The sequence below is a fragment of the Chinchilla lanigera genome, unplaced genomic scaffold, assembly GCF_000276665.1.
Source record: "Chinchilla lanigera isolate Chin_1 unplaced genomic scaffold, ChiLan1.0 scaffold00113, whole genome shotgun sequence".
Classification (NCBI taxonomy): Eukaryota; Metazoa; Chordata; class Mammalia; order Rodentia; family Chinchillidae; genus Chinchilla; species Chinchilla lanigera.
In genome coordinates, this window is record NW_004955514.1 from 453,686 (window position 1) to 464,796 (window position 11,111).

At 61.2% G+C, this 11,111-nt stretch overlaps 1 protein-coding gene across 1 annotated transcript in view; it reads right to left on the bottom strand.

The window, feature by feature from the left end:
* Dgkq (diacylglycerol kinase, theta 110kDa) overlaps positions 1–11,111 on the bottom strand; it is a 22,693-nt gene that overhangs the window by 1,138 nt on the left and 10,444 nt on the right. Inside the window, exons 4-25 of the mRNA XM_005408848.2 lie at positions 10,971–11,109; positions 8,932–9,011; positions 7,401–7,500; positions 7,064–7,149; positions 6,868–6,993; positions 6,580–6,733; positions 6,431–6,505; positions 6,254–6,354; positions 5,694–5,926; positions 5,525–5,615; positions 5,362–5,416; positions 5,180–5,241; positions 4,814–4,964; positions 4,534–4,569; positions 4,012–4,127; positions 2,311–2,462; positions 1,979–2,127; positions 1,565–1,743; positions 1,267–1,367; positions 1,040–1,186; positions 836–947; positions 609–761 (exon numbers count right to left, since the gene is read on the bottom strand). Of these exons, the coding sequence (XP_005408905.1) occupies positions 609–761; positions 836–947; positions 1,040–1,186; positions 1,267–1,367; positions 1,565–1,743; positions 1,979–2,127; positions 2,311–2,462; positions 4,012–4,127; positions 4,534–4,569; positions 4,814–4,964; positions 5,180–5,241; positions 5,362–5,416; positions 5,525–5,615; positions 5,694–5,926; positions 6,254–6,354; positions 6,431–6,505; positions 6,580–6,733; positions 6,868–6,993; positions 7,064–7,149; positions 7,401–7,500; positions 8,932–9,011; positions 10,971–11,109 (2,598 nt within the window). The remainder of the gene's footprint in view (positions 1–608; positions 762–835; positions 948–1,039; positions 1,187–1,266; positions 1,368–1,564; positions 1,744–1,978; positions 2,128–2,310; positions 2,463–4,011; positions 4,128–4,533; positions 4,570–4,813; positions 4,965–5,179; positions 5,242–5,361; positions 5,417–5,524; positions 5,616–5,693; positions 5,927–6,253; positions 6,355–6,430; positions 6,506–6,579; positions 6,734–6,867; positions 6,994–7,063; positions 7,150–7,400; positions 7,501–8,931; positions 9,012–10,970; positions 11,110–11,111) is intronic.

The window sequence follows — 11,111 nt, forward strand, 5'->3', positions numbered from 1 at the left end:
GGCCAGTGAGGAGCCCTGTGCTCCCCTCCCAGGCACTGCCCAGGGCTGGGGAAAGGGGCCTCCACCCACCCAAGAGTTTCCACGTGACACTGGATCGGGACAAGGGCTGCAGACGTCCTGGCCCCAGGAAGATAGCGTGGGCAGGGCTGCAACAAGTCCACCGGATGGACGGCTCCAGCGCAACCTGGACCTCTCAGCCCCTACTTAGCGCTGCCCTCGGGGGCAGGCACAGCATCCCCCCTGACGGCTGCAGCCTTCCTGGGCTTCTGCTTGGCCTTCCTCAGCATGTGGACCTGTCCCGAGATGGGCAGGATGGATCAGAGAGTTGGGGATGCCAAGATGCAGCCCTGGGACCCAGAGGCAGCCAACCACTCTCAGCTCAATTTCACCGGGGTTAGAGTTAGAGGCTGGCAATGCTGCGGCTTGCTGGGCTCAGCCTTTGGTCCAGGTCCTCCCTGAGAGGCCTGGCATCTCCACTGAGGAGCCACAGGGCTGGAAAGGCTGATGCCCGCCTCAGCTCCCAGGGCGTCCCGACTCACAGATGGCCCAGGTCCAGCTGGGCAGCAAGGCCACCCCAGCCACCCCACAGCTGTAGCCACCCAACATACCTTGGGACCCGCAGCTGAGATGATCATGTGTCCTGGGGCCTGCACCCAGGGCTCACCGTCCACCTGCACAGGCGTGGCCTTGAGGAGCGTGACACGGAAGTAGGAGCCCTGGGCGATGCGGATGCCGGAGCGCAGTCCCCCCTGCACCTGGCCCTGGGAGGAGGGTGGGAAGCCAGCTTAGCAGGCAGTGGGGCAGCACAGGAGGCTGTCTGTAGCCCGGTGCTCACCATGTGCATGACGCCTGTCACGCCCACCACCTCCAGCAGCCCATCATCCATGCGTGGCTTCTCAAACCTCGAGTCATTGTCCGAGCCCCAGAGGTCAGCTCCTGAACCCCAGCTGCCAGAGAGATGGAGGGGTACACCAGGGTTAGGCGCGGTGCCTGGCCCACCCAGGCCTGTGGAGCCTCATTGGGGGCAGCGCCTGTACACCTGGGGATGTTGATGAAGATGAGGCCCTCAATGCTGGGCAGCTCCACCTCCCTCTGCTCCACCTGCAGCCGGATCTCCTTGTGTAGGCCACGTGAGTGGCTGATCTTTTGCAGCCCGACCCGCACATACACACCCTTGTTGTGGAATCTGCAAGACACACAAGTCAGGTTGCTGCTAGGGGCTATACCTGGCTGAGCACGTGCTCCTGCCTGTCGGCCCCATGGTACCTGCTGGTGAACTTGCCAGGCTCCTCCTCCCGCGCCTGGTGGAAGTCCAGGCTGAGCTCGGCGTCAATGCCAATTCCACAGTAGTTACTCATCTGCACAATCTGGAGACAGAGGGCTCTTCCAGGATGCTGCCCACGGTGTCTGGCTGCCTCCTTCCAACCCTCCTCTGCGCTGTTGCCCCTTCCTGGGGCTGTTCTGCTCAGCCACTCAGAAGCCCAGGAAGGCCGTGTGCCCCAGTGTGGCTGGGAGGAAGGGAGTGTGGGAGGGTTGTGGGCAAGAGCCAGGGGCCACTCGGTACCTTGGGGGGCTCTGCATCCACCACACTGTTCTCTGTACCAGCAGCCTTGTGAGCATCTAGCAGAATGGTCCAACGGTCCATAAGCACAGCATCCGCCTCATCCACAGACACCAGCATGGAGAACGGGTCCTCTCCACTGTAACCTGCACCCCAGCGGAGGACCCGACCGAGGTCATTCCCTGCAACAAAGGTGAGACTTGGAGGGACACCACAACGCCTCTGGAGAGACCTTACCTCAGAATGGAGGGGATACCACAGGACAGCCCCCTATAGGATAGAGACCCCATCACAGGACTGAGACATCTCCAGGACGGAGATGTCACCACAGGTCAGGGGTCCAACCACAGACCTTGCTCAAAGCCTGGGATAGGGATATCCTCAGGTCCCATCCTCCTGCTCCATGGCAGACCTCACCTGTGCCCAGAGGCAGAATAGCAACAGATGGCTCCTGGCAGGCCAGACGATGCCGTGTCTCCTCCAGGGCAGTGAGAACCCAGCCCACAGTGCCGTCACCACCACACACCAGCACACGGAAGCAGGGCACCTGGGAGAAGAGGTGGAACCTGTGTGGGAGACAGGAGTACCCACCACCTTGTGGGGTCCACCCATGACCCAGGGCAGGACCTACCCAATGTCCCCTGACCCAAGCACCCCTTTCCTTTTCACATGTCCAACTCTGGCCACACGAAGGACTTGGAAGGGCAGGGCAGGGTGCTTCCTATGTGAGACTGTGGACCCTCACTCACCCGGGAAGTGGCCCCCCATTTGTCAAATCGAAGACCTGGTGAGGGTTCAGCAGCTTCCGGAAACTGCAGAGCAGGTCTCGGCCCTTAAGGCCACCACTCTTGGGGTTCACAAACACGAGGAGGGGGCAGCAGTCTGGGGGCAGCTTCCCGTGCTGTGAAAGGGGAGGATGGGTGAGGGTGGGGCCTGAGGTCCCCCACAGTCCCCCATGGTAGCTGCTAGCAGTGCCCAGCCCAGGACCGCAATCCTGCTAGGCCAGGGCATCCCTCCTGAGGAAGACAAGGCTGCCCCCTTACCTGCCAGCCCCTGGGGCCACATACTGATCCCCACCCCATGACAATACAGGACAGCCTTCCCTAAGAGGGTCATCTGGGCTGCCAGCCACTTGGAACTCAGCATGAAGGCCAAGGCCAGACCCACTGTGACACGTGCCAAGGGCCCCTAACCTACCAAACTGGAAGCCACAGGGGACCCTGCCTGGCACTGCCAGCCAGCTGGCCTCAAGGAGCCACCCCACACCCTTTGGAAGTCAGCAGCACTGAGGGGCAGGACTTGGCACACAGGTGGCTGCCCAACCTCTGGGCATGGGAAAAACCCATGTTGCCAACAAAAGCCCAAGAAACAGCCCAGGAGTCTGGACAGGGTGGGCAGGGCTGGGGTCCCTGTGACGGGGTAGGGGGAAAAGAGACAAACAGGCCAGGTGCAGACACAGGGTGGGTGGTGGCACACGGGCTGGGCCGTGGCTGGGGCAAGGACACACTCAGGGCCGCGTGGCTCATGGGCAGGCAGGGCTGCCTGTGGCCACCACTTACCCACTCGCCCCAGGGCGGGCAGCTGACAGGAGAGAGAAAGTGGTGTCAGCCTCACACCCAGCAGGGCTGCCTCCATGGGCAACGGCCCGGCCAGAGGAAGGAGGGACCAGAGGGTTATACCCACCCAGGGTCAGATCCCAGCCTCATTCTGCTCTTACCACTGCTCCCAGAACAGGATTGAGGGCCAGGGCCTGGTTGCAGAGCAGCCATGGACACCTGGGTCCTGGGACCCTCAGAGTAGGCAGACAGGTTCAGAGCGCACTGTGCAGATGCAGGGTGGGGTCTGGCTGCAGCCCCTCGGGTTGCTTCACACGTGCCACACCCATGAGCCGTGCCCCTCACCCCAGGCTGCCCACTAATTAATTCCTGTTCCTGGCACTACTGGCTCCTGAGAGAGGCTTCCAGAGTCAGGAGCTCCATCAGCTGGCCAGAGGTAGCCCAAGGCTCAGAGTTGGGGCCCTAAAGGCACCAAGGTGGGCAGCAGCACACAGACGTGTGGTCACACTATGCCCTTAATGAGATGGCCACTGGGGGACTTGACGTACCCATCCAGCCTGCAGTAGCGTCCTGTGTCCTCCCTACAGGGTAGAGGCCTCAGGGTCCACAGTGCAGAGTAGATGGCCAGCCCTGGCCCTATGGGCCCCAAGAATAGGTCTCACCACTGGGCAGACTCGGACAAGTACAGATGCTCTGACCTCCACCCTCTGTTGTAAAGTGGGCAAACAGCCCATGCTGGGCTTCTGTGAGGGCTGACCAAGGTGGCACGTACCAGCCCAGCAAAGTCAAGAAGACAGCAGACAAGACCATACCCAGGTGCATGGACGTGTGGACGTCCTCAGGGGTGTAGACATCCTTGAGGGTGTGAACACTGGCCTGGAACTTCCCACTCACCATCACATCCGGGAGCACCAGTGTGGTCAGTGGCTGGCCATGCACAGCTGTGTCCCTCCCCAGCATGTATAGCCGCTCGGCCTCAGCAAAGCAGGTGACATCCAGCACCACTGCACCTGCAACAGGTGGGCCACTACTCAGGCCAGGCTGGCCTATGCAAACCCCTCAGGTCAGCTGCTGAGGGAGGTGTCCACAGCAACAAGATCCATGTCAAGGGATCAGGGCCTGGAGCCCTGGCCCACCCCCTGCGTGGAGCCATAGGTGCTGCAGGGGTCTGGGCACCCGAAAAGGGGGGGACAAGGTGCACATAAAATCTTTCCCAAGAAAAGGTACAGATCCAAAAAGAGCAAGTCTTAGACAACAGCCAAGCCTCAGAGTATTTCAGCAAAGCATCAGAAGTGAACCAGGACAAAAGCAGGGGCATCACCAGGCAGACAGCTGCATCAGAGGAGCCTGCACCCCCAGGAGGGAAAAAGGTGGCCTTGGCCCCCTGGGCAAGGATGTCACCAGGCAGTAGCTCACCTTGGGAGTAGACGTGGCTCACGGACACTGCAGCAGCTGCACAGACAGATGGCGGTCAGAGTACCCAGCACCCAGGCTGACCCTTGGGACATCACATCCAGTGTGGCCCAGCCCAGGCAACCCTACGCCCATCCCATGGGTCCCCATGCCTCCAGAAGCAGAGTGCAGGGACCTGGGGTAGTGACCATAGAAGGAGGGCGCCAGAGCCCCAGGGGAAGGTAAAAGGAACTGGTCCGAGTCAGCTCCCTCCCAGCTGAGCCCAGTCCACCCAGAATCAAACCTTTGGTGGCCATGGCCTCATGTAGCAGGTTGCCATATTCTTGAGGGGACAGGCCAGGTGGCAGGCCACCCACAAACAGGGAGATATGGGGGGTCACAGCCTTGCTCTCAGCCACGTAGAACCGTGTCTGGCTGGCCTGCCGCAGGGATGTCTGTAGGGAAAAGGCACCAGGCTTGGGGACACTAGGCAGTATCCCATATGGGCTGTTCCACCTCCTCTCCCCCGGGAATTGGGCATCTCAGAGGAAGCCACATGAGGGGGCAAGGCCTTGCTCTGGATGCCCATCCACCCCCTGGGGCCACTCTGCTGGACGATGTAGGGCCAGAAGGCAACGCCCCTCCCAGGGCTGGCGTCTACCCCACTGACCTGCCGGATGTCCTGAAGTCGCTGAAGCAGGGACTCCTCCTCAGCCAGCACCATCCGCTGGACTACAGAGGGGCACAGCTATCAATCAGTGCCTCCCACATCTCTGTAACAGCTGCCCTGGGCCCAGGGCACAGATGGGCAAGGGCACAGGCAGGAGTGGTCAGAGGGTGGGTCAGACTCACCTTGCCTGCTACCCATGAGCACCTCCACCAGCTGGAAGCTCTCGGGACTCTCCGCCTGTGCAGGGGGGAATGGCGTGTTGGGCCTGGGACCAGTCCCCTCCCAGCACAGCCATAGGGACAGGGTCTGGCCCCAGAGTAGTGGCCCCTGGCAGCCCACACATACCTGGCGTCCAAGTAGTGGGAGGACCTCTAGCACCACAGTGCGCACTGTGCTCTGGGAAGTCACGCGGATGGACACGTAGGCCACACCTACCCTGTGGGGGGATAGGCTTGGAGCTTGGTCCACGGCCCCTGTCCCCCTACTGCCCCAGACTCCAAGCCTCAGAACTTACTTGAGCCAGCCAGGGTAGATCTTCAGGACTTCCTGGGTGCGGGGCCGTGCACGGATGACCCAGGCCTCAGGTTCATGGGTCCCAGAGCCCCTGCCGCTGTCCTCTTCAGCTGAACCACCACTCCCAGCCTTTCCTGGCGCCTGGGCATCACTAGCCGGCAAGGGCAAGGGCAGTTCCTGAAGCTCAAAGTCCCCAGGGTCATCAGTGACATAGTAGGCCCGAAGTGCTGCCTCCTGCAAGGTGTGGGGGGACCGGTGGGGGGAACAGGTGTGGACAGATGTAGAGCAAAGGGACCAGGTGTAGGAAGGAGGTGAAAGTGCCGAATGCGAGGCACCAGGTGAGGTGGGGCCAGGTGTGGGGAGCAGGCAAGGGGGGCCAGGTGTGGGGGGGTCAGGCATGGGGAACAAGTAAGGGTGCAGGGGTGGGGAGCAGATGAAGGCCAGGTGTGGGGAAGAGTCCAGTATGGAAGAGCTGATGGGGAGCGAGCAGGGGGACAGGCTGGGGCCAGAGGTCCAGGTGTGGCTGGCACTAGGCCTCCTAACATCCCAGACCCCTCTTACCAGCACCTCCTCGCTCCTGGCCAGGCGAGGCACAGTAACCAGACGGAAATGGTTTCTCCTCATGGTATCGTTGCCATCAAAAATCTTCAGGGTCTGTTTGCCTGGCCAGTGGGGAGCAGTTAAGACTTTGAGAGAAGGGGGATGGAGGGGTGAGTGGCGACCACCAGGGGCACTTACTGGACTCGGGGGCTGCCGGCACATCCCTGCCAGGGCCCAAAGCAGCGCTTCCATCCATACCATCATCCCCATCACCTGTGGGGTGAGCAAAACTTCACACTCAGCGCTCTGCCTAGCTCCCCACACCTCCAGGCTGCCCCGATGCTCACCTAGCTCCAGGACTGCAGTCTCAGCAATACGGAAGCAATGCATCTTGCTGAAATTGCGGGACACCAGGCGCACACACCCAGGGGGCAGAACCATGGAGCGCAGCCGCCCAAAGGTGCACTCGGGAGCCAGCACCACAGAGCACAGCGAGTGGGCCTGTGGGGCATGGCTGTGAGCTGGTGCCCGCCGGAGGTCACACTGCCCTATCCCATCCCCACGTGACCACTACCCCATCCCATCTTGTCTGCCCACCTGGACACGTCCCTGCCCCTCCCCTCCCACATGCACACCTGGACGCCACACCACTCGCAGCGCACACCAGCCAGCACGTCCGAGGAGCCACAGGTCTTCCTGCAGATCTCACAGCGTCCACCCAAGGGTAGGTTCCCCTCCCGCCAGTGGTGGTGGTAGGTGTCCTGGGGGGCAGGGGAGCAGTCAGGGGCTTGCCCCCACCTGGCCATCCTGCCCCAGTTCCCATGCACTCACATGATCATGGTGTCCATCCTGGTGACACTGGCGGCAGTCGCTGCAGGCGAAGGGCACACAGTCGGCGTGAACGTGCAGCTCACACACTGGGGGGTGGGCAGGGTTAGGGGCCTCTGGCAGCACCCCACTCCCACACTCCTTGCTGACTTAGCCTGGGCTAGGGCCAACCCAACCTCTGCCACCCTGTGCCTGGCTCCCTTCACCCTAAGTGTGCTCTGCCTGTCTTGCACCCCTCCAGTCAGCCCTGAACCTCCACCCATGTCCCTGGGCCACTGTGTGTCACAGAGACCAGGTCCCTGGGTGAAGGGCTGTCTGAGGCTGAGCAGTTCCGTGGTACCTTCGCAGCGGAGTGCAGGTGCCTCCAAGCCCTTGCGGCAGACAGCACAGAATTTTCGCTTGTAGAGCCCCCGAGGGCCAAAGCAGTGGGCTACAGGGACCTGCAGGGTACAGAGAACCTCAGATCTGGGCTGCCCACACTGCACTCTCGCCTGAGAGTCTGCCTGACACTCTCCATGGGTCCAACCCAGGCTGCCCTGCTGGGACTGCCCCACAATGGTCCTCCCCTCCACAGCTCTGCGGGTCCCCCAGTCCTGCTGGGCACTGTCACCCAGGAGGTCTGATCTGGGGCTGGCTTGGCAGAATGGGGCAAGGGAAAAGGCCCAGTAAGTGCACACAAGTGGAGGAGGGGTCAGCTGCCAACTACGTGTCCTCTGGGCTCTGAGGCCCGACATGCCTCCTCAGGGACCCCACAGGAGCTGCAACCGAGTATGGGCCTGTTGCCTCTCCATGGGAGCCCAAGAGAGGAAAGGGCAGCGTTCACCCTGACGCTTGTCCTAATGCTGCTACTAAGTTAAAATATGCACAATAAAAGGGAGCTAGTGTGGACCTGGCACAGTGTGGGTGATTTTTATTTTCTTCTTAAATACTTATATCCTCTAAACTTTCATCATGCATATATTTGAAATACATACTTGTATTTTTTTAATTTAATAAAGTAAAAAAGAAAACATGAGGATGAACTTGAAAAAACTGAGGCTCAGGACATCCACATGAGGGGCTTCCCTGCTGGCTGCGATGGTGTGAGAGTGCAGGGGCACATGACCCACATCCCCTCCTGCACTTGTACCTGGCAACCAAGTTGTTCCCCACTCGCATGGGGCAGACACCAGACAAACCCATCCCACAGCAGATGGGCCCCCTTGCTGGCATGCAAAGCCCACTGCACAGCCAGCTCCAGCCTACCCACCATTGAGCCCTAGGAGGGACCCTCCCCAGCACAGGCGGGAGAGGGTAGGGGGGGTACTATCAGCCCTCCTCAATATGCCACTGTCCACAGAAGGGAAACTGACACCCTGCCAAGACCTGGCCAGGCACCCTACTACCCCATGAGGGACCCCACGGAGGGAAGTCTGTGGCCCAAACCTGCTTACTTAAGCCAGTCACATTAGCTGCCTATCCACACACACTCATAAGAAACAGCAGAGAGCCCTTGTGCTCTTGGCTCAGCTTCTCCCAGTGGTGACCTCTTGCAAAACTGGCCAGTGTCACAACTGGGCCCTGCTAGGTACAGTGGACGCAACACCCCTCCCCCAGGACCCCTCATGCAGTCCTTCATAGCCACACCCAGCTCCCTGCCTGCAGTGTGCAGTGCTTCCTGAGCTTCCTCATCTGGAGACTCCATCATCTGTGCCCTTTGGGTGGGACCAGCTTTCTCAGTGTGACTCGCTCCTGGGGGCCCATCGGCAGCTCTTCTGCCTCATCTCTGAGCAGCACTCTGCCCTTTGCTCCCCAGCCATGGCATGACTAAGGTGGAGGTCAGCCAGGGATCAGCACCGCCAAGAGCCAACCCTTGTGCCCACAGCACTCACCCGCACCAGGCTGGGTGCCACACCAGCACATGGAGTCTTCACGTGCCGCAGGCACTTTTCGTGGGACATAAAGTTGCAGACTGTGGGAAGGAGAGTCAGAAGTTGCCACCACCCCCCTGGAGAGCCACCATCCCACTCAGTGGGACAGGTCCTGCGACCACAGCAGGGCACCAGCATCGCATGGCAAGGCTCAGGCGCCTGTCACAGCAGGCCATTCTGTCAGAAGAGTCTCTTAGTCCAGTCCCACTGAGCATCAGGGGCCATTCCTGTCACTTCCACCACTGTGGAGCCTGGGTGACATCAACACAGATGCTGCGATCCCCATGAGAGGCTGCAGCCCATGTGTGGCACTGTGGCCATCCTGAAGGGTGCTGACTGCATCCTGTCATCAAGAAGGTGGCCCTGCCCTCCCCCACCTCTGTCCTGGTCTTATGAGGGGTGGTCTGGGGCTACTAACAGGCAGGGGATTTGTGAGCTGGTGCACCTGTGTAGCCCCAGAGCTAAGACATCCTTCCCTCCCCCCCAGCTACACAGTTTCCTCAGAGCCCCACAGCTATGTCAAGCAGGGACAGCCAGGTGGGCACTCCAGGAGGCAGGAGCCACCAGGAGAGAAGATGGCCTAGGGCCCCAAAGGAGGTGAGCAATGACCCGGAGCTGGGTGGGAGGGTCCCAGGGAATGCCCCCACTCTGGTAGGAGGACAGGTAAGTGTAAGAAGGGTGGAGGGGCTGGCCCAATAGAGCAGCAGGCAGCTTGTGCCAGCACATTCAGAGCCAGGGCAAGGTGGGACAAGAAGCTTGCTGGGCCCCACAGCTAGGGCAGGGCAGAAGAGGCCACATAGGCAAAGGAACACAACCTCAAGACTGCCTGGAATAAAACTGCCTGTGGGGCTCAAGCCACCCACTCATGGGACAAACAGCTCCCTAAGAAGGCACCCCGCACCCCCACCACCAGAGTCCTACTAGAGGAGAGACAAAGTCCCTCCGCAGACTGCTCTGGGGAAAGTCCCGGAAGTAGGCTGGCGTGCAATGAGAGAAGTAGGGACGAGGAGGAAGGTCAGGCATCACTTCAGAGCTCTCCCCAGGGCAGCCCATTTGCTGTACTTGGAAAGCACTGGCCAGCTTCCTCCTCCACCCATGCAAGTAGCACCCAAGGGTGCTCCCGACACAGAGAGGCCTCTTCTTCCTATACCCTGGCCAGGCTGTATCTGCCCAGGACACAGCCCATTCTCCAGACACTGCCTGGGAGGAGCCGATGGTCCTCTCCCAAGCACCAGGTCAGCCCTGCAACACAGAAGCTGCTTTGCTCCAAGACTAGCTGAGGGATCCTGAGCCCCTCAGACTGGAGGACCCTCTGCAGAGGTCACATCTGTAACGGATCCATAGTCTAGCCTTAGATTGAGTCCTGCCTTCATATCTCTCACCTCTGCAAGGACCCAGGCTCTAGCCTTGGAGTTAACGGTTCTGTCTTCACCATCTCACCTCCCCAGGGCCTAGCCTCAGACCTGGAGCTCCGCCTCCAGGGCTGTTCACCTGCACGGTGAATCCACTGGTCTAGCCTCGACCTGCAGCCCTCTGTCGCCATCTCTCACCTGTGTGCTCAGACCTGGAGCTGACTTAGCCTACATACTTGCACCCTCCAGCTCAGGGGGCCACCTGGGCAGGGTGGTGTTTATGAACTGAGGGATAAATCGGGGGGAGCACCCCCAGGGGTCAGGAGGCAACCTGTGTGAAGCATCCCGCCCACGAAGGACCGGGCAAACACTCCAGTGTCAAAGGTCCATGCCCTCCAAGGGCCGGGCTTGCAGGAGAGAGCCGGGAGGCGGGGGAAGGAAGGATGCCCGCACCCAGCCAGGAAGGATGGGAGCCTAGTCGGGACGGGACGCCACACCTGGGTGAGGCGGCCTGGGCTCGCGCGCGGCCTGCGCAGAGCGGCCGCGCAGAGGACGGCGGCCCGGCCCTGCCCGCGCCCTCAGCAGCAGGGCCGGGACCCGGGCGAGGGCAGGCGCGAGCACAGGCCGTAGTCGGCGACGCACGCTCACCGTCGCACAGGAAGCCGGCCAGCCCCCAGATGAAGTCGGAGCAGAGGTGGCAGAACGTGGGCTTGGTGAGCGTCACCTTCCGGAAGCTGTGTCCCGGCACGGCGGGTCCCGGGGCTCTGTCGCCCGCCCGCCCCGGCGCCT